We start from the raw sequence: 22,546 nt of genomic DNA, 5'->3' as shown, positions 1-22,546 counted from the left end.
AAAATATTGCGAGTGTATGTAACTATTTTCTTCTTTTAAATGACTTGGACTCACATGAAATATTATTTCTGACTAATCACACAATGTTTTATGCAAGCAAAAAAACAGGAAGTACCTGTCTGATGAAGAGAGAATGAAGCACCACCCACTGGATCACCATCACAGCACATACGAGGGTGCTTGGGCTGCAAGCTCGAGACTGATTACTTACAGAAACTTCCTTTGGATGGGATCCCACACCAACTGTTTCATCTCTCTCTTTTACATTGCAGAAAATAACAACTGTAGCATCAAGACGACGGGTATTCAAAAGAAAGAAGACAAATATCCAGGTCTGGAAAAACAAACCAAAAAAAAAATATATCAACCTGCAATTTTTCCAAACGTGATGAAGATGAATAGAAAAACTGGATATTCTTTTTTAACATATCATTTGATGTTCACATCTACTGATTGTTTATGGAACTGATGCTTAATTTTTCTTAATATTTTTGCCGAACAGTTTTTCAGTAGAAACAAACAATGGTTGCTATTAAATGTTTTCATGCCTTTGAAGTACTAGATAGTGAAGAATTCTCTTCAATTTCAATAATATAACACTGACTGTTTAATACAGATTGACGCGCTGACCCAAAGCAGCAGGTGGGAGTGTGATTTATTTTTCTCTTCAATAATACAATATAATATAATATAATATAATATAATATAATATAATATAATATAATATAATATAATATAATATTATATGCTTTGCTCTAGCATTGCCATCCAAGTGTCATCCTTACCTGAACAAATAACAATTTTTCTCTCACACATAAATTAATAATTTCTTTTATTCTTCAGGCTGCTGGCGAGATCCATGTTAAAGTCTGAAAAGAGTGATTTCACCACACTTGATTAACTACAACATCTTGTTTCAACCGTTTTTATCCTGGACATGATTTTTATTGTATTATGTTTAAAGTTCATTTCTTCTTCGTCAGAGTTACACCAGTCCAAATAATGAGTTCGTCATCACAGAATATGACTCTGGTCATGGAATACAGAGACTCTTTCAGCAAAGCTGTGACCAAAAATGTGATCGTTGTGGTTCTGGGCATCTCAGTCAACTGCATCAATGCCAGCCTCATTCACACTTTCTGCAAATACAAGGTACTCCTCTTCATCGCTGCATCATATCTGATCAGTGCATTAACTGGGGCATTCTTTATGGCTGACCAAACCTCTTCATCATTTCATGATAATTTGGTGGGAACGTCATGGTTGTTTTAGGATATGAGGCACTGAGGTCTGTAATGTCCCAAGTCTGAAGCAGAGTGTGTATAAAAATCCAAAATTATGTGTTTTTTGAGTGTGTGTGCGTGCACTGGCAGAAATGTGTGTTTGTTTGTGTGCGTGTCTTAACTGAGTGGTTGATGCCAGGCTGTTATATAGAGAAAATACAAAATAGTGCTGGAAAATTGCAATGATATCATTTTAAAAAGGGTAGCAGAAAATGAGATGAGAGATGAGATGAGATGAGAACAACTTTATATATCCCGAAGGAAATTGTTGTGCCAGAGTTTCAAGTAAAAAAACATAACAGTAATAGATAATAGTAGAAAGGAGGAAGATCAAGAATACAATGAAATATGAATTGCCTTAACTGTTAACTGTAACTACAAAGATTGAATGAATGAACAGTCATTACTGATAGTGTCTCTTCAGGACTGAAACAAGTGCAGATTATCTGTGGTTCTGGCACGCTTTGGTACGATACTTGTGAATAATTGCAGCAAGCCGGATAAGACTGATAGATAGAAATATGTGTTTAAAAAGCCATAAACTGAAAAGGCAGAAATATGGCTCCAGCAATGGATGGATATTGAACTTAAAGTCCTTGGCAAATTTCTGTTACCTCAACGTATTAAATGTTGAATATTTCAGTGGTGAGTGCTTCAGCCTCACAGCATGAAAGGACCGAGGGTATATTCTGATAAGGGGACCTTTCTGTGTGGAGTTTGTATGTTCTCCTGTGTGGGTTTCCTCCGGGTTCTCCGGCTCACTGCCACAGTCAAAAAGCATGGAGTAGGTTAATTGGAAATTTGGAAAATTGCCCCAAATGAGTGAATGATTGTCTGTATGTATATGTGGCCCTGGGATTGATTGGCGACCAGTCCAGGGTGTACCCTGCCTCTCACCCGATGACAGCTTGGACACGCTCCAGCATCCCCAGTGACCCTGAGTGCAGGATAAGCAGCAGACGATGGATTGATGTGTCTTTCTTTTCTGTCTAAAGCTTTCATGAATATTTCCAGATCTTCTACACGAATCCCCGCTACATTCTCTTTTTCCACCTGGTCATCAACGACATGATACAAGTGACCCTGACCATCACGCTGTTCGTCATCAGCTACATCCTCTACAAGATCAACGTCTCTGTCTGCAGCACCTTCATTCTCGTTGCTCTCCTCACCACAGAGAATAGTCCTCTCAACCTGGCCTGCATGGCCATGGAGTGCTGCATTGCCATCTGCCTGCCGCTGCATTACATACGGATCTGCACCGTTCAGAGAACGCTGGTCCTGATTGGCTTGATATGGATGACCAGCTTCCTGTCGGTTCTTCCAGACCTCTTCATCACATTGGCCACAGTAAAGCTGGATTTTTTTAACACCAAGGTCTTCTGTGTGCGGGAAACAGTCTTCCCAAATGTGCACCTCATTGAGAAGAGAGACGTCACCTACATCATCTATCTGGTCATAGTCTGGCTCATTATGTTCTTCACCTATTTCAGAATCCTCTTCACGGCAAAGACGGCTAGCAAAGATGCTAGAAAAGCACGAAACACCATCCTCCTCCACGCATTCCAGGTTTTGTTGTGTATGGCAACATATGCAGAGCCAATACTGACAAAGGCAATGGCTCAGTTATTCCCAGAGAGCTTTCTTGATGCCCGCTTTACATCTTACATCATTATATACATCTTGCCCAGATCTATCAGTCCAGTGATCTATGGCCTACGAGACAAATGTTTCAGGAAGTACTTGGCAAAAAATATGTTATGCAAAAGGCCGTGCTGGGAGCAGGAATTGGGGTTGTGCAACTGAGCTGGTTACTGATAAAATCGTCCATGAGTAGTGAACTCTTCTAGTCATCCATTTTTCCCTAGTTTACTAAAATGTTGAGAAAAAAAATTATCCCTTAGGCTCTCTGAGACCATTTAAATGATATCAGCAGAAGTGCTGACAATTATTTCTATTTATCTTTGACTATCATCTGTAGACTAAAAGGGCTGGGACCCTTTAAATGACCATTTAAATGATATCAGACCAAAATAATCCAATTGAGATGGTTAAACATGTATCTTTCCTTGGACAGACTGATACATCAAGCCTTATGAGAACCATGCAGGTTTATCACTATTTTCTTGCAATTAAGTTTGGCAGCAAGAATGATCTCCAGCAACACCTGACTTTTCTTGTATACATGTTATTTCCATTTTTCATTTATTCATTCATTCATTGATTCATTCCGTCTTTCATGATCTATCTTATACTCGGGAACTGCTGGAGCCTGTCCAAGCTATCCAGGGCCACATGTAGAGACATCCAATTAACCTCTCAATTTAGGGTCTCCAATGAACATACTGCATATTTTAGGACCATGGGAGGAAATCCACACAGACACTCCTTATAGAAAGACCCGAAGTTGCAATCGAACCAGTAATTTTCTTGCAGAAGTGCTGACAATTAATTCTATTTATCTATGAGTATCATCTGCAGACGAAAAGGGCTGGGACAGTGGTTCATCAACCCATGCCCTAAAGATAAAAAAGGTTGCGGGTGTGACCAATATGAGGTCAATGTGTGAATGATTAAAGAGGGTATAAAATGAAAAAGAGAAGAAAATGTAATTTTTTTTTCTATTACATTTATTTAATTTCAGTCAAATTTGCATCGAAACTTAATTAACCAACAGTAACATAATCCAGTAACACAAGCACTACCAGATCTGAATGTTTGATAAATTAAAATATCATTTACCATCATTTGACCATCTGTATCTTTTCAATATCTGTTCTTTCACTTTTTTAAAAATCAGACACACACGCACACACACATACCCACACACACTGTAGACCCTAAATACTTGAAATTCTCCAACTTCTTGGTTCCCACTCCAAGTAGCCTCACTGTTCCACCTGGGTTCCTCTCATTCACACACATATACTGTCTTGTTGCGACTAACTTTCATTCCTTTCCTTTCCAGAGCATTCCTCCACCTCTTTAGATTTTTCTCTACCTGTTCTCTGCTCACTACAGATCACAATGTCATCTACAAACATCATGGTCCATGGAGATTCCCGTCTAACCTCATCTGTCAGCCTGTCCATCACCACGGCAAACAAGGGGCTCAGAGCTGATCCCTAAAGGAGTTCCACAACCGCCTTTAACTGCTCTGTCACCCCGACAGCACACTGCACCACTGTCTCACAGCTAGCATACATGTTCTGAACCAGACTAACATACTTCTCTGCCTAATTACACTTAGCTGAGATGTCCTTCTTTTTATGTGCAAGATTAATATTGTGCCAAAAGATGTATCTGCCCAAGCCCCTTAGAAGAGCTAAGGACAAAGGTGATGAGGATCCAGATGATGTCATCTTGCCTTGGGGTCCCTCCAGATGAGTTGGACCATTTGGCCATGGGGGGGCGGCATGGAAAGAGGGATGCCCCTGCCACACGATTTCAGATAGGCAGAGGAAGATGGATGGGCTTTCTCAGCTAAGCTCACTATGTTAAAGCTATGAGCTCAAATGAATGGTTTTGGTTTGGAAAACAACAAGGAATTACACAAATCTCATGAGTTGTTAAGTCAAACATTTTACTTGGCAAATTCATAAAGATTAGGTAAATTTTAAAAGAACCATGATAAAATCTTATTTTTATTTCCTTTTTTTTAATCTGATTGATGTACATGGTCAATAATTCAGTCTTTCTCTGAATTTGAATTCAGCAACAGGTTGTGAACTTTATGACATCATGCTTTAAGGTTTGATTATCACAACAAAGGTTTGCTTAATCTAAAGGCAGTTTCTTACTATTAAAATTTACAGTGAAGAAAACAAACAAGAAGAAACTAACATCGTATTTTCCGCACTGTAAGGCGCACCTTCAATGAATGACCTACTTTAAAAAAAAATTCATATATAAGGCGCATTGCATTATAAGGCTCATAGAACAGAAGCTACAGTAGTGGCTGGGTATGTGTTATGCATCCATTAAATCGAGCTGCGCTAAAGGGAACGTGAACAACAGTCAGATAAGTCAGTCAAACTTTATTAATAGAATACTAACAAAATGCTGACAACTCTGTTCAACCTCCAAAACAAGTTAGTGCATTCACAATATGGTACCGTACGTACCAGTAGCTCTTACCGGTATTTGCGCCGCCTTTGTAGAAAACAATGTATTTCTAACTCAATTTGTCAAAGTTAAGTTTGCTAGCCAGCGTTATTGCCTTCATTCTAGTAGTGACTGTAGAGATGCTTCTACTTGCTGCTCTCTGTTCAATAACCCACTGTTCGAGTTTGTCCTCTAACTGTAGCCATCTCGCTTTGCTTCCTCGGAAAATCTGCTTAGTCGTCTTTATTTGGAGCAGTTCACCTTGTTGCTTCGTCCACTTCCGCACCGAAGAGACACTTCATTAGCATGTCTCTTGAAAGGAGCCATTTTGAGGTCTTCGCACGCACGCACGCACACACACACATACACACAGACAGACAGACAGACAGACAGACAGACACACACACACATACACACACACAAATCGAAATGAAACTGCACGCTTCAAGTCGTCATATATCCCGGCATGCACCCCGCACTACTTCTTCTACGGGAGAAAATGGAGTAGGCGGATGCTTCCCGTAGTTGCAAGACCTCCTGCGGCTCAATATTGATCCATACCGGATTATTCGCGCCGGATTATAAGGCGCATGTTGGTTTTTGGGAAGATTAAAGGTTTTTAGGTGCACGTTATAGTGCGGAAAATACGGTAATCCGCAAGGACCAGTTTCCTATTCAAAGCATTGCCGTGGACATTTCTGTCTTTGTCGCTGTCACTGAGTTTAATGAGTTCTCTGTTGAGATGAGGCAACTTGTTTCTACAAATGTGGTCATTTATACATAATCAAAGTAAATATTAGACCAGATAGCAGTAAACACTTGCTTCTGCTAATCACATGTTTTTCTCAGGACCATAATAGAACTCAGAGGACGTATCTAATGAACCCCGTTGACATCATATGTGTGTGTGTGTGTGAGTCCCAGTGAGGATGACCTTTATTACCAGGCCTTAATGAACCTTGATGACATGGTGGCTTGTTGTGTCCTTCAGCGCGAATCACTCTGCGATTACACCCGGGATCTGTGAAGATGTCGGTCCCTCAAGTGCCTTCAGTGGAAAGTAAAGCCAAAAATTTCCTGCTATGTGGAAGGTTTGTTTGTAATCAGATCCAAACTTTTCCCCCTTTTCCTTCCAGAAAAATTAGAAATGTCTGATTTCATGGTAAAATATTTAAATAGGTCCACAGGTCGCTGACGCAATATTATAGACAACTGTGACATTTCTAATTGTCATGCATGACCGACTAAATATCAAACAAAAGCAATCGAATAGATGATATAATTCCTTTTAAATATGACTGCAAAACTGTAAAATTAACAATATGTTTTACAAGATTAATACCTGCCAGGAACCTTTGATGGTTGATATTAGCAAGAGAAGGTGACACATCACTGCTCCAGTAGGACTGTGGTTGAAATACAGCAGAATCCATGTCAAGTGTAGCATAATTTATAGATTTAAACTTTAAATTGGTTGCCGTGAACATTTACAGAACTTCTTGTTGCAGAGGAAATCTTTTGACCTTTTTAGAGCAAAAGACCCCATCTTTCACAAAATAATCATTCTTTTTAGTATCAACTTATTTTGGTTTATGATGGGGCCTTTACCAATTGTGTATGCGAATGTGCCAGTTATCAGAACGTCTCTTCAGTTTCTTGCCATGAGGGATCCCTTTTATTCCTGTCTACCCGGCCCTCTGGCCCTCTCAGCTTCTTCCAAAAAAGGCCTTCTTATTTTATATTTTTGTAAAAAAGAGACCTGATAAGAGCAATATAATTTTACTGGTTACAAAACTAATGAATGCTTTTATGATAGATGTTCAGCAATCAGTATTATTTTACTCTTATTCTCATTCTGTCAGCATGGAATTCTTTCATGCATCACAGGAAGGGTGGAGGTTGAGCTGAAATGATTAACACACTGTGAGCCATGTACAGGAATTGTCCAAAAAACACATAGGAAATAAAGCAAATTGAGAAATACATGACTGAATATGACGGGCTTGGGAAAAAGCTTTTTTACATTATTATTCAAGGAGACAAAACTTACTCAAGTAGTGTGGTCATTAAATGAAAAAGGGTGACATGTCACAGGAAAGATTCAAGTATCTCCAAAAAATTCAAAGTACTTTATGTCTGTAACCTGGAATGAAAATATTGTGAGCGTATGTAACTATTTTCTTCTTTTAAATTGCTTGTTGTTGCTGTTATTTTAACAAAGGGGAAAATCAGTGACTCAGGTGCAATGCAGGTGTTATCACACTCTGATATTAATCAAAGTTACGGCTAGAAGCTCGGGGGGGGGCTGAACATGGACTCTCATAGAAAATATTATTTCTGACTAAACGCACAATGTTTTATGTGAGTACAAAAACAGGAAGTACCTGTCCAATGAAGAGAGAATGAAGCACCACCCACTGGATCACCATCAACGCCACATACGAAGGTGCTTGGGCTGCAAGCTCGAGACTGATTACTTGCAGAGACTTCCTTTGGATGTGTTTCCTCACCAACTGTTTCATCTCTCTCTTCTACGTTGCAGAACAATAACAACAGTAGCATCAAGACGACGGGTATTCAAAAGAAAGAAGACAAATATCCAGGTTGGAAAAACAAACCAAAAAAAATATATATCCGCCTGCAATTTTTCCAAATGTGATGAATAGTAATCATTATTACTGTAATTCTTTTTTGTAACTTATTAGTTGATGTTTACAACTACTGATAGTTTATAGAACTAATGCTCCATTTCTCTTGATGTTTGTGCCTTAAACTGTTTCAGTGGAAACATACAATTGCTATTAAATGTTTTCATGCATTTAGATTACCAGATAGTGAAGAATTCTCTTCAATATCAACGATATAACACTGACTGTTTAATACAGATTAATGCGCTGAACCCAAGCATCAGATGGGAGTGTGATTTATTTTTTCTTCCATAATATAATATAATATAATATAATATAATATAATATAATATAATATAATATAATATAATATGATAATTCTTAGCTATGCTTTGCTCTTTCATTGCCATTCAAGTGTCATCCTAAACTGAACAAATAACAGTTTTCTGTTATACATGAATTAATAATTTATTTTATTCTTCAGGTTGCAGGTGAGATCCATGTAAAAGTCTGTAAAGAGTGATTTCACTACACTTGATGAGCTACAACATCTTGTTTTAACCCTTTTCATCCTGGACATGATTTACATTGTATTACGTTTACATTTTATTTCTTCTTTGTCAGTTACACCAGTCCAAATGACAAGTCTGTCATCTCAGAATGTGACTCTGGTCATGGAATACAGAGACTCTTTCAGCAAAGCTGTGACCAAAAATGTGATTGTTGTGGCTCTGGGCATCTCAGTCAACTGCATCAATGCCAGCCTCATTCACACTTTCTGCAAATACAAGGTACTCCTCTTCATCACTGCATCATATCTGATCAGTGCATTAACTGGGGCATTCTTTATGGCTGACCAAACCTCTTCATCATTTCATGATAATTTGGTGGGAACGTCATGGTTTTTTAAGATTATAAGGTACTGAGGTCTATAATGTCCCAAATCTGAAGCAGAGTGAGCATTAAAATCCAGGACAATGTGTTTGTGACTGTGCGCACACTCGCATACACTTGTGTTTGTGTGTGTGCGTGTCTAAGCTGAGTGATTGATGCCAGGCTGTTATGAAGAGAAAATAGTTAAATTGTGCTGGTAATTGCAATGATATCATTTTAAAAAAGGTAGCAGAATATGAACAGTCAATACTGCTAGTGTCTCTTCAGGAATGATACAAGTACAGATTTTCTGTGGTTCTGGTAGGTTTTGGTTCTACATTTGTGAATAATTGCAGCAAAACGTATAAGACTGTTAGATAGAAATATGTGTTTAAAAAGCCATAAACTGAAAAGGCAGAAATATGGCTGCAGTAATGGATGGATATTGAACTTAAAGTCCTTGGCAAATTTCTGTTACCTCAACGTATTAAATGTTGAATATTTCAGTGGTGAGTGCTTCAGCCTCACAGCATGAAAGGACCGAGGGTATATTCTGACGAGGGGACCTTTCTGTGTGGAGTTTGTATGTTCTCGTGTGTGGGTTTCCTCCGCGTTCTCCGGCTCCCTGCCACAGTCAAAAAGCATGGAGCAGGTTAATTGGAAAATTTGGAAAACTGCCCCGAATGAGTGAATGATTGTCTGTATGTATATGTGACCCTGGGTTTGTCCTCTGACCCGATGACAGCTGGGATAAGCTTCAGCATCCCCAGTGACCCTGAGAGCAGGATAAGCGGCAGATGATTGATTGATGGATATTTCATTTATGTCTAAAACTTTCATGAATATTTCCAGATCTTCTACACGAATCCCCGCTACATTCTCTTTTTCCACCTGGTCATCAACGACATGATACAAGTGACCCTGACCATCACGCTGTTCATCATCAGCTACATCCTCTACAAGATCCATGTCTCTGTCTGCAGCACCTTCATTCTCATTGCGCTCTTCACCACCGAGAATAGTCCTCTCAACCTGGCCTGCATGGCCATGGAGTGCTGCATTGCCATCTGCCTGCCGCTGCATTACATACGGATCTGCACCGTTCGGAGAACGCTAGTCCTGATTGGCTTGATATGGATGACCAGCTTCCTGTCGATTCTTCCGGATCTCTTCATCACATTGGCCACGGAGACGCTGGATTTTTTTAACACCAAAGTCTTCTGTCTGCGGGAAACAGTCTTCCCAAATGTGCACCTCATTGAAAAGAGAGACGTCACCTATATCATCTATCTGGTCATAGTTTGGCTCATTATGTTCTTCACCTATTTCAGAATCCTCTTCACTGCAAAGACGGCTAGCAAAGATGCTAGAAAAGCACGGAACACCATCCTCCTCCATGCATTCCAGGTTTTGTTGTGTATGGCAACGTATGCAGAGCCAATACTGACAAAGGCAATGACTCAGTTATTCCCAAGGAGTTTTCTTGACGCCCGCTTTGCATGGTACATCATTATATACATCTTGCCCAGATCGATCAGTCCAGTGATCTATGGCCTACGAGACAAATGTTTCAGGAAGTACTTGGCAAAAAATATGTTGTGCAAAAGGCCATGCTGGCAGCGGAAATAGGGAGTGTGCAACTGAGCTGGTTACGGATATGATCTTCCAAGAGTAGTGAACACATCAAGTCACCCATTTCCACCTTGTTTACTAACCCTGGGGCTCTCTGAGACCATTTAAATGATATCAGACCAAAATAAACCAATTGAGATGGTTAAACATGTATCAATCCTTGTACAGACCGATACATCAAGCCTTTTGAGAACCATGCAGGTTTATCACTCTTTTCTTGCGATTAGAAGGTCTGGCAGAAGGAATGATTTCCATCAACACCTGGCTTTTCTTGTTCACAAATTATTTCCATTTCTTAATCATTCATTCATTCTGTCTCTCATGATCTATCTTATACTCGGGACCTGCTCGAGCCTGTCCAAGTTATCCAGGGCCACATGTAGAGACATCCAATTAACCTCTCAATTTAGGGTCTCCAATTACCATACTGCATGTATCAGGACCATGGGAGCAAATCCACGCAGACACTCCATATGGAAAGTCCCCAAGTTGCAATTGAACCAGGAACTTTCTTGCAGAAGTGCTGACAATTAATTCTATTTATCTAAGATTATAATCTGCAGACTAAAAGGGCTGACACAGTGGTTCATCAACCCCTGTCCTAAAGTTAAAAAAGGTTCCGGTGTGACCAATATGAGGTCAATGTGTGAATAGTTAAAGAGGGAATGAAGTAAAAAAAAAAACAAAATGTAATTTTTTTTTCTATTACATTCATATAATTTCAGCAAAATTTGCATTATTTCCATCGAAACTAAACTAGCCATCTGTTACATCATCCAGTAACACAAGCACTCGATCTGAATGTTTAATATATTAAAATATCATTTACCATCATTCACCGACATTTGTCCATCTGTGTCTTTTTGTATCGCTGTTCTTTCACGTCTTTAAAAATCAGACACACACACAAACACACCCCTGGGTTGCTGATATAATGCCAGATGCTTTGCATTGCTGCTTTTTGAGCTTTCTGCCATACAGGTAAGCATCCTAAGTATTAGTATGAGATAATCTACTCAATTTCTCCTTAATAAATGAGACTCTTAGTCTGATTAAATTAATTTCAAAAGGATCTAGGCTAGTGTGTTATTTTCTTCAATACATCAATTCTGCTGATCTAAGACACATTATGATGTGTAGTTCAAATACTTTCACTACTGAAACATTGGCTATACATGTAAAACAGCTAATGAAATTTTTCAGATGAATCTTGCAATTTTAATGATTTGTGCTCAAAAAGTATTAAAAGCACCCAAATGCCATCATTGTTATGACTTGTTTATTTATTGTAATTTTAACTTTATTTATTTAAATTTTAGCTCACCACTGTCTTGCACACCTTTCCTTTCATTCTGGCTGATAGTCTTCTATCACATCATACCCCCGACACTTTTCTCCACCCATTCCAAACTGCTTGAACCTGTCTCTTCACCTCTTATCCACTCTCTGCTTCTCGGACTGCGGACCCTGAGTACCATAAGTCCCCCAACTTCTTGATCTCCACTCCTTGTAGTCTCACCGTTCCACCCGAGTTCCTCTCATTCACACAGATATATTCTGTCTTGCTGCAACGAACTTTCAGTCCACTCCTTTCCAGCACATACCTCCACCTCTCTAGATTTTTCTCTACATGTTCCCTGCTCTCAGTACAGATCACAATGTCATCTGCAAACATCATGGTCCATGAAGATTCCTGTCTAACCTTATCTGTCAGCCTGTCCATCACCACTGCAAATAAGGGGCTCAGAGCTGATCCCTAAAGGAGTTCCACAGCCACCTTTAACTGCTCTGTCACCCCGACAGCACACTGCACCACTGTCTTACAGCTAGCATACATGTTCTGAACCAGACTAACATACTTCTCTGCCTAATTACACTTAGCTGAGATGTCCTTCTTTTTATGTGCAAGATTAATATTGTGCCAAAAGATGTATCTGCCCAAGCCCCTTAGAAGAGCTAAGGACAAAGGTGATGAGGATCCAGATGATGTCATCTTGCCTTGGGGTCCCTCCAGATGAGTTGGACCATTTGGCCATGGGGGGGCGGCATGGAAAGAGGGATGCCCCTGCCACACGATTTCAGATAAGCGGAGGAAGATGGATGGGCTTTCTCAGCTAAGCTTACTATGTTAAAGCTATGAGCTCAAATGAATGGTTTTGGTTTGGAAAACAACAAGGAATTACACAAATCTCATGAGTTGTTAAGTCAAACATTTTACTTGGCAAATTCATAAAGATTAGGTAAATTTTAAAAGAACCATGATAAAATCTTTTTTTTTTCTTTTTTTTTAAATCTGATTGATGTACATGATCAATAATTCAGCGTTTCACTGATATTGAATTCAGCAACAAGTTGTGAACTTTTTGACATCATGCTTTAAGGTTGATTATCCTGACAAAGGTTTGCTTAATCTAAAGGCAATTTCTTACTATTAAAATTGACAGCGAGGAAAACAAACAAGAAAAATCTAGCACTGTATTTTCCGCACTATAAGGCGCACCTTCAATGAATGACCTATTTTAAAACTATTTTCATATATAAGGCGCATCGCATTATAGGGCTCATAGAACAGAAGCTACAGTAGTTGCTGGGTATGCGTTATGCATCCATTAAATCGAGCTGCGCTAAAGGGAACGTGAACAACAGTCAGATAAGTCTGTCAAACTTTATTAATAGAATACAAACAAACTGCTGACAACTCCGTTTGACCTCCAAAACAAGTTAGTGCATTCACAATACGGTACCGTACGTACCGGTAGCTCTTACCGGTATTTGCACCGCCTTCGTTGAAAACAATGAATTTCTAACTCAATTTGTCATAGTTAAGTTAGCTAGCCAGCGCTATTGCCTTCATTCGAATAGTGACTGTAGAGACGCTTCTACTTGCTGCTCTCTGTTCAACAACCCACTGTTCGAGTTTGTCCTCTAACTGTAGCTATCTCGCTTTGGTTCCTCGGAAAATCTGTTTAGTCTTCCTTACTTGGAGCAGTTCACCTTGTTGCTTCGTCCACTTCTGCACCGAAGAGACACTTCATTAGCGTGTCTCTTGAAAGGAGCCATTTTGGGGTGTTCACACGCACGCACGCACGCACGCACGCACGCACGCACGCACGCACGCACGCACAGACAGACGGACAGACAGACAGACAGACAGACAGACAGACACACACACATACACACACACAAACACACACACACACACACACACACACACACACACACACACACACACACACACACACACAAATCGAAATGAAAATGCACGCTTCAAGCAGTCATATCATACAGTCATGCTTCAAGCATGCACCCCGCGCTACTTCTTCTATGGGAGAAAATGGAGTAGGCGGATGCTTCCCGTAGTTGCGAGACCTCCTGCGGCTCAATATTGATCCATACCGGATTATTCACACCGGATTATAAGGCGCATGTCGGGTTTTTGGGAAGATTAAAGGTTTTTAGGTTCACATTGTAGCGCGGAAAATACGGTAATCCTCAAGGACCAGTTTCCTATTCAAAGCATCGCCATGGACATTTCTGTCTTTGTCGCTGTCACTGAGTTTAATTAGTTCTCTGTTGAGATGAGGCAACTTGTTTCTACAAATGTGGTCATTTAGACATAATCAAAGTAAATATCAGACCAGATAGCAGTAAACACTTGCTTCTGCTAATCACATGTTTTTCTCAGGACCATAATAGAACTCAGAGGACGTATCCAATGTACCCTGTTGACATCATATGTGTGTGTGTGAGTCCCAGTGAGGATGACCTTTTTTATCAGGCCTTAATGAACCTTGATGACATGGTGGCTTGTTGTGTCCTTCAGCGCAAATCACTCCGTGAATACATCAGGGATCTGTGAAAATGTCGGTCCCACAAGTGTCTTCAGCGGAAAGTAAAGCCAAAAATTTCCTGCAACATGTAAGGTATGTTTGTAATCAGATCCAAACTTTTCCCCATTTATCTTCCAGAAAAATTAGAAATGGCTGATTTCATGGTAAAATATTTAAATAGGTTTCTGACACAATATTATACATAAATGTGATATTTCTAATTGTCATGCATGAACAACTAAATATCAAATGAAAGCAATCAAATGGATGATATAATTTTGTTTGGATACAACTGGAAAACTGTAAAATTAACAATATGTTTTATAGGATTGATATTAACCCTTTGCTGGTTGATATTAGCAAGAGAAGGTAACGCATCAATGCTCCAGCAGGACTGGGGTGAAACAAACAAGTCCAGTGTAGCATAAAATATAGATTTAAACTTTAACTTGGGTGCTGTTAACATGTGCAAAACTTCTTGTTGCTGAGCAGAGTTTTTGACTTTATAGAGCAAAAGACCCCATCTTTCACAAAATAATCATTCTTTGTGGTATCGACTTATTTTGGTGTATGATGGGGCCTTTACCAGTAGTGTATGCAAATGTGCCAGTTACCAAAGCATCTCTTCAGTTTCTTGCCATGAGGGATCCCTTTTATTCCTGTCTACCTGGCCCACCGGCCCTCTCTGCTTCTTAAAAAAAGGCCTTCTTATTTTATATTTTTGTAAAAAAGAGACCTGATAAGAGCAATATAATTTTACGGGTTACAAAACTAATGAATGCTTTTATGATAGATGTTCAGCAATCAGTATTACTTTGCTCTTAATCCTATTTGTCAGCGTGGAATTCTTTCATGCATCACAGGAAGGGTGGAGGTTGAGCTGAAATGTGTAACGCACTCTGAGCCATGTACAGGAATTGTCCAAGAAACACATAGGAAATAAAGCAAATTGAGAAATATATGACTGAATATGAGAGGCTTTGGAAAAGCTTTTTAACACTATTGTTCAAGCAGACAAAACTTACTCAAGTAGCGTGGTTGTGAAATGAAAAAGGGTGACATGTTACAGGAAAGATTCAAGTATCTTCAAAAAATTGGAATTACTCTATGACTATTACCTGGAATGAAAATATTGTGAGCTTATGTAACAATTTTCTTCTTTTTAATTGCTTGTTGTTTCTCTTATTTTAACTAAGGGGAAAATCAGAGACTCAGGTGCAATGCAGGTGTTATCACACTCTGATATTAATCAAAAGATAAGACTAGAAGTTGGGGGGGGGGGGGGGGCTGAACATGGACTCTCATAGAAAATATTATTTCTGACTAAGCGCACAATGTTTTATGCAAGCACAAAAACAGGAAGTACCTGTCCGATGAAGAGAGAATGAAGCACCACCCACTGGATCACCATCAACGCCTCATACGAAGGTGCTTGGGCTGCAAGCTCGAGACTGATTACTTGCAGAGACTTCCTTTGGATGTGTTTCCTCACCAACTGTTTCATCTCTCTCTTCTACGTTGCAGAACAATAACAACTGTAGCATCAAGACGACGAGTATTCAAAAGAAAGAAGACAAATATCCAGGTTTGGAAAAACAAACCAAAAAAAAATATATATCCACCTGCAATTTTTCCAAATGTGATGAATAGAAATCATCAGTCTTACTGTAATTCTTTTTTGTAACTTATGAGTTGATGTTTACATCTACTGATAGTCTATAGAACTAATGCTTCATTTCTCTTAATGTTTTTGCCTTAAACTGTTTCAGTAGAAACATACAATGATTGCCATTAAATGTTTTCATGCATTTAAATTACTAGATAGTGAAAAATTCTCTTCAATATCAACGATATAACACTGACTGTTTAATACAGATTGACGCGCTGAACCCAAGCAGCAGATGGGAGTGTGATTTATTTTTTCTTCCATGATATAATATAATATAATATAACATAATATGATATAATGGAGAAAGTTGACTCGCTATGGCGACACCTGACGGGAAAAGCCGAAAGAAGGAGAAGAATAAGAAGAAGATAATATAATATAATATAATAATTCTTAGCGATGCTTTGTTCTTTCATTGTCAGCCAAGAGTCATCTTAAGTGTCATCCTCGACTGATAATTAATAATAATTAATAATTTCTTTTATCCTTCAGGTTGCAGGTGAGATCCATGTTAAAGTCTGTAAAGAGTGATTTCACTACACTTGATGAACTGCAACATCTTGTTTCAAACCTCTCTTATTGGACATAATTTATATTGTATTACGTTTACATTTCATTTCTTCTTTGTCAGAGTTACACCAGTCCACATGACGAGTCCATCATCTCAGAATGTGACTCCGGTCATGGAATACAGAGACTCTTTCAGCAAAGCTGTGACCAAAAATGTGATTGTTGTGGCTCTGGGCATCTCAGTCAACTGCATCAATGCCAGCCTCATTCACACTTTCTGCAAATACAAGGTACTCCTCTTCATCACTGCATCATATCTGATCAGTGCATTAACTGGGGCATTCTTTATGGCTGACCAAACCTCTTGATCATTTCATGATAATTTGGTGGGAGCTTCATGGTTGTTTTAGGATATGAGGCACTGAGGTCTGTAATGCCCCAAATCTGAAGCAGAGTGTGCATTAAAATCCAGGACAATGTATTTGTGACTATATGCGCACACTCGCAGACACTTGTGCTTGTGTCTGTGCGTGTCTAAACTGAGTGATTGATGTCAGGCTGTTATAAAGAGAAAATACATAATTGTGCTGGTAATTGCAATGATATCATTTTAAAAAAGGTCGCAGAATATGAACAGTCAATACTGCTAGTGTCTCTTCAGGAATGATACAAGTACAGATTATCTGTGGTTCTGGTGCACTTTGGTACGATATTTGTGAACAATTGCAGCGAGACGGATAGGACTGTTAGATAGAAATATGTGTTTAAAAAGCCATAAATTGAAAAGGCAAAAATATGGCTGCAGCAATGGATGGATATTGAACTTAAAGTCCTTGGCAAATTTCTGTTACCTCAACATATCAGATGTTGAATATTTCAGTGGTCAGTGGTTCGGCCTCACAGCATGAAAGGACCCTGGTTCATTTCCGACAAGGGGACCTTTCTGTGTGGATTTTGTATGTTCTTGTGTGTGGCTTTCCTCCGGGTTCTCCGGTTTTCTCCCACAGTCAAAAAACATGCAGCAGGTTAATTTAAAAATTTGGAAAATTTCCCCGAATGAGTGAATGATTGTCTGTATGTATATGTGGCCCTGGGATTGACTGGTGACCAGGCCAGGGTGTACCTTGCCTCTTACCCGATGACAGCTGGGACACGCTCCAGCATTCCCAGTGACCCTTTCTTTTCTGTCTAACGCTTTCATAAATATTTCCAGATCTTCTACACGAATCCCCGCTACATTCTCTTTTTCCACCTGGTCATCAACGACATGATACAAGTGACCCTGACCATCACGCTGTTCGTCATCAGCTACATCCTCTACAAGATCAACGTCTCTGTCTGCAGCACCTTCATTCTCATTGCGCTCTTCACCACCGAGAATAGTCCTCTCAACCTGGCCTGCATGGCCATGGAGTGCTGCATTGCCATCTGCCTGCCGCTGCATTACATACGGATCTGCACCGTTCGGAGAACGCTGGTCCTGATTGGCTTGATATGGATGACCAGCTTCCTGTCGGTTCTTCCAGACCTCTTCATCACATTGGCCACGGAGACGCTGGATTTTTTCAACGCCAAAGTCTTCTGTTTGCGGGAAACAGTCTTCCCAAATGTGCACCTCATTGAGAAGAGAGACGTCACCTACATCATCTATCTGGTCATAGTTTGGCTCATTATGTTCTTCACCTATTTCAGAATCCTCTTCACTGCAAAGACGGCTAGCAAAGATGCTAAAAAAGCACGGAACACCATCCTCCTCCACGCATTCCAGGTTTTATTGTGTATGGCAACATATGCAGCACCGCTACTGACAAAGGCAATGACACAGTTATTCCCAAAGAGCTTTCTCGACGCCCGCTTTGCATGGTACATTATTATATACATCTTGCCCAGATCGATCAGTCCAGTGATCTATGGCCTACGAGACAAATGTTTCAGGAAGTACTTGGCAAAAAATGTGGTGTGCAAAAGGCTGTGCTGGGAGCGGGAATTGCAGGGGTTCAACTGAGTTGGTAACAAATATGATCTTCCATGAGTAGTTAACACATCTAATCAGCCATTTTTGCCGTGTTTATTAAAATTTTAATAATATAATTTAACGCTGGGGCTCTCTGAGACCATTTAAATGATAGCAGACCAGAATAATTCTATTTGGATGGTTGAACATGTATCTTTGCTTGTACACACCGATACATCAAGCCTTTTGAGAACCATGCAGGTTTATCACTCTTTTCTTGCAATTAGAAAGTTTTGCAGCAGGAATGATATCCATCAACACCTGGCTCTTCTTGTATGCACATTGTTTCCATTTTTCATCCATTCATTAATTCCGTCATTCAGCATCTGTCTTATATTCAGGACGTACTGGAGCCTATCCAAGCTATTGAGGGCCACATATAGAGACATCCAATTAACATCTCAATTTAGGGTCTCCAATGAACATACGGCATGTTTTAGGACTGTTGGAGGAAATCCACGCAGACACTCCATATAGAAAGACCCGAAGTTGCAATCGAACCAGGAACTTTCTTGCAGAAGTGCTGACAATTGCTTCTGTTTAGGGCTGGGACAGTGGTTCAACAACCCATGCCCCAAAGATAAAAAAGGTTCCGATATGAGGTCATTGTGTGAATAATTAAAATAGGGTATGAAGTAAAAGAAAAAAACATTTTTTTTTTTTTTTCTATTATATTCATATAATTTTAGCGTATAATTTTTGCATCACATTTGCATCGAAACTCAACTAGCCGTCTGTAACATCATCCAGTAACACAAGCATTTCTAGATATGCATGTCTGATATATTAAAATATCATTTACCATCACTTGTCCATCTGTGTCTTTTTGTATCGCTGTTCGTTCACGTTATTAAAAATCAGAAACACACACACACATGCACAGACACACACACACACACACACACAGGGCTTTGCTAATATAAGGCCAGACGCTTTGGGTTGCTGCTTTTTGAACTTTTTGCCCTACAGGTAAGCAGCCTCAGCAGCCTCTACTCAATTTCTCCTTAATAATGAGACCCTTAGTCTGATTGAATTAATTTCAGAAGGACTTAGACTGGTGTGATATTTTCTTCAATATATCAATTCAGCTGATCCAAGATTAAGACATATTATGGGTGTGTAGTTCAAATAGTTTCACTACTGATACATTTTGGATATATATGTCAAACAGCTTATTAAATTATTCAGATGAACCTGGCAATTTTAATGATTTGTACCCAAAAAATATTCAGGGCACCCAAATACCACCATTGTTATGACTTGTTTATTTATTGTAATTTTTTGGTTTTTAATTGTAATGTGCAGTTAACCCAACCACCCTGCTTGTAATAAGGGTTTCATCTTACTCATCTTGGGCTAAAGTTACTTGATTTGCACTTTAATCTTTTAAGTGTGAGCCAAAAGTCCCTTATTGGAAACTATTACTAAATATAAAATCTAGTTTCCTTATTTACTGAATTTCTTCATTTTTAAATGTCAGGTAGTTACTTTGAACTTATTTCTGAAGGAAGGAAACTTGTTATCACTAGTCTTTATGTGATTTTAAAAGAAAAGCTGTGGTAAATCAACATAACGCTTGTCATTTCAATACAGTATTTTGAAAATAATGTATTGAAATGACAAGTGTTATTGAAAATACTATTTTAAATCCAGGGGAGAAAGACAAGAGGAAACTAAAAATTTTTCAAGTTGCATTGACGCTGCAGTAGTAATGCTTTGTTTCTCCCTTCCAAGATATTTAATCTGGGACACTTGATTCTTCAACAGTAAGTGGTTTTGATTGCTCTGGTTTTGTAGGGACATTCATTATTTGAACTCTGCTACATCTGGTGTTTTGGTCGTTTTGTCCCAAAAACTCTGCAAACCTGGTTGGTACTAAACAGATCTGCTCAACTTTGAAAATCTAAAGTGGTGAACTGTAATTACAGAATGATAACAGCAACGTTTTCTTACCTGTAAACCATGCTGTTTTGAAAAAATAAATAAAATTAAATTTAAAAAAATACTAATAATTTCTGTTAGAAATATATTATTGTTTGTTTTTTCTACAGGAGTCATGAATCTTTCGCCCCCAGGCATCAGACATATCATTTAAAAGATGAATCAGACGGTGATGTTGCACTATCGAGACTCCTTCACCAAAGTTGTGGTCAAGAATGTGATTGTGGTGCTCCTGGGGATCTTCATTAACTGCATCAACGCGAGCCTCATACACACTTTCCACAGACACCAGGTCTGACACTAGGTTTTACACTGGTAAACATTCAGCTCAGCAAAGGTTTTGGTTGTTGTTTTGCCTTGAAGTTTTACAGAAAAAGTACTAGGATTTGAACCCTCATGGAAGATAATGTTCTATGATACTCAAGTTTCAAAGATTTGTCATCCATACTACTACCAGTTATTTGTGTTATAATACATGGACACATGTTATTGTGCCAGGGGCTGTCGAACACCTCCTACAGGCCCCTCAGGACCTCCGTTGCAGGAAACAGCACTGTACCTTACAGTCAATCGCAGACTGGCCCTGAGCGAAAGAGCTCCCTTTTTTTTCATGTCACCGCCCGCAAACCGCAGGAACCTAACTCCTGAGGACTTAAGTAATTTCCGGAACGGCTGATCAACAGAGAAAAAAAATTATCTGTGAAAACACATTTGGAGTATTTTATTTATTTACCTGTCAGTCAAGTGTTAGTGCTCTCACATCTTTATCATGGAAAAATGCAATTCAAGACAAATTGAGCAATAATCTCTTCCATGTGTTTTTATGTAACAGCTGCCTTCCTCACAGTGGAGGAGAAAAGCAGCGCAGGAAGGGTTTCTATTAAACTTTTTTTTCAGTGTTTTGATACTTAATTTCCTCACACGGGTACTACCCTATGGAAAACCTATAGTGGGATTGCACCTGTGAATTTGAATTAAGTTAATAGATAATGATCATCACTGTCATTCATATCATGACCAGGCATCCTATTACAACATGACATTGCATATTTCAATCTGTCATTTTGTGCTTTTTGCCCTCGGTCTCCAGATCCTGTACACGAACCCACGCTACATCCTCTTCATCCACCTGGTGATCAACGACATGCTCCAACTTCTACTGACCATCCTCCTCTTCCTCATCAGCTATACCCTCTACCGGATAAACACCTCTGTCTGCTGCGCCATCATCCTGGTCACACTGATCACTACAGAAAATACTCCTCTGAACCTCGCTTGCATGGCCATCGAGTGCTACATCGCCGTCTGCATCCCGCTGCGCCATGTGCAGATCTGCACCATCAGGAGGACCATGGTCCTCATTGGCTTCATATGGTTGACCACTTTTCTGTCAGCGATTTCTGACCTGTTATTCACTTTGGCTACCCAGCCTCTGGACTTCTTCTACTCCAAAATATTCTGCATAAGAAAAACTGTATTTTCTCATCCCATTATTGTCAAGAAAAGGGACACCATGTATTTAGTGTACCTGGTGATAGTATGGATGGTTATCTCTTTCTTATATTTAAAAATCCTGTGTACTGCAAAGAGTGCGTGCAAAGAGATTGAGAAGGCCAGGAACACCATTCTTCTCAACGGGTTTCAGCTACTGCTCTGTACGACCTCATATGCAGCCCCACAGCTGATAAGCTCTCTCAGGAATTCTACTGACATTACTTTTATCTACTATGTCATAGTGCAGATCCTGCCCAGATCTATCAGTCCCATTATTTATGGTGTAAGGGACAATACCTTCAGAAAGTACCTGAAAAGGTACTTTCTGAAGGTGTTGTCCCGTAAATGTCCCGACATGTAACGACGGCAGCCATCTGCAGGGTCTCTGATTTTTGCTGAAAATGAGATAGGGTCATCTGTGAAATGCTTTCTATTTAAACTTGAACTCTCCCGGTGCAAAAAAAAAACATATAGAATAACATGGCAAGATCGACGTAGTAGACCTGACCCCTCCCCCTCCCCCCATGTGGTCCATGTTCATGAAACCTCCATAAAACATCATGATGATG

General features: G+C 39.4%; 4 protein-coding genes across 4 annotated transcripts; all 4 read left to right on the top strand.

Moving 5' to 3' along the window:
• The first annotated feature begins 1,002 nt into the window (after positions 1–1,002).
• LOC147233005 (odorant receptor 131-2-like) lies at positions 1,003–3,205 on the top strand. The gene is made up of 2 exons (XM_086148887.1): positions 1,003–1,152; positions 2,298–3,205. Exons 1-2 carry the CDS (start codon positions 1,003–1,005, stop codon positions 3,087–3,089), a joined length of 942 nt encoding a protein of 313 aa, XP_086005013.1. The 3' UTR covers positions 3,090–3,205.
• Positions 3,206–7,804: 4,599 nt separating this feature from the next.
• On the top strand, positions 7,805–11,700 carry LOC147233004 (odorant receptor 131-2-like). The gene is made up of 4 exons (XM_086148886.1): positions 7,805–7,833; positions 7,930–7,990; positions 8,639–8,805; positions 9,740–11,700. Exons 3-4 carry the CDS (start codon positions 8,653–8,655, stop codon positions 10,514–10,516), a joined length of 930 nt encoding a protein of 309 aa, XP_086005012.1. The 5' UTR covers positions 7,805–7,833; positions 7,930–7,990; positions 8,639–8,652; the 3' UTR covers positions 10,517–11,700.
• Positions 11,701–14,390: 2,690 nt separating this feature from the next.
• On the top strand, positions 14,391–18,533 carry LOC147233003 (odorant receptor 131-2-like). The gene is made up of 5 exons (XM_086149090.1): positions 14,391–14,442; positions 15,698–15,777; positions 15,874–15,934; positions 16,650–16,818; positions 17,742–18,533. The coding sequence occupies exons 4-5, from the start codon at positions 16,666–16,668 to the stop codon at positions 18,531–18,533; spliced, it is 945 nt and encodes a 314-aa protein (XP_086005216.1). The 5' UTR covers positions 14,391–14,442; positions 15,698–15,777; positions 15,874–15,934; positions 16,650–16,665.
• A 2,107-nt stretch (positions 18,534–20,640) lies between these two features.
• LOC147233002 (odorant receptor 131-2-like) lies at positions 20,641–22,338 on the top strand. The gene is made up of 2 exons (XM_086149076.1): positions 20,641–20,775; positions 21,574–22,338. The coding sequence occupies exons 1-2, from the start codon at positions 20,641–20,643 to the stop codon at positions 22,336–22,338; spliced, it is 900 nt and encodes a 299-aa protein (XP_086005202.1).
• Positions 22,339–22,546: the final 208 nt, after the last annotated feature.

This window comes from Fistularia commersonii, chromosome 7 (assembly GCF_037954325.1).
Source record: "Fistularia commersonii isolate RoL2024-O1a breed Wild chromosome 7, RoL_Fcom_v1.0, whole genome shotgun sequence".
Classification (NCBI taxonomy): Eukaryota; Metazoa; Chordata; class Actinopteri; order Syngnathiformes; family Fistulariidae; genus Fistularia; species Fistularia commersonii.
This window is presented reverse-complemented; position numbering and strand designations above follow the sequence as displayed.

What these genes read in the sequence shown, in the direction of transcription:
- LOC147233004 (XM_086148886.1), top strand. Translation starts at nt 8,653, where the DNA reads ATGACAAGTCTGTCATCTCAGAATGTGACTCTGGTCATGGAATACAGA. An exon ending in ACACTTTCTGCAAATACAAG is followed by an intron (nt 8,806 to 9,739) that starts GTACTCCTCTTC and finishes GAATATTTCCAG; the next exon opens with ATCTTCTACACGAATCCCCG.
- LOC147233003 (XM_086149090.1), top strand. Translation starts at nt 16,666, where the DNA reads ATGACGAGTCCATCATCTCAGAATGTGACTCCGGTCATGGAATACAGA. An exon ending in ACACTTTCTGCAAATACAAG is followed by an intron (nt 16,819 to 17,741) that starts GTACTCCTCTTC and finishes AAATATTTCCAG; the next exon opens with ATCTTCTACACGAATCCCCG.
- LOC147233005 (XM_086148887.1), top strand. Translation starts at nt 1,003, where the DNA reads ATGAGTTCGTCATCACAGAATATGACTCTGGTCATGGAATACAGAGAC. An exon ending in ACACTTTCTGCAAATACAAG is followed by an intron (nt 1,153 to 2,297) that starts GTACTCCTCTTC and finishes GAATATTTCCAG; the next exon opens with ATCTTCTACACGAATCCCCG.
- LOC147233002 (XM_086149076.1), top strand. Translation starts at nt 20,641, where the DNA reads ATGAATCAGACGGTGATGTTGCACTATCGAGACTCCTTCACCAAAGTT. An exon ending in ACACTTTCCACAGACACCAG is followed by an intron (nt 20,776 to 21,573) that starts GTCTGACACTAG and finishes CTCGGTCTCCAG; the next exon opens with ATCCTGTACACGAACCCACG.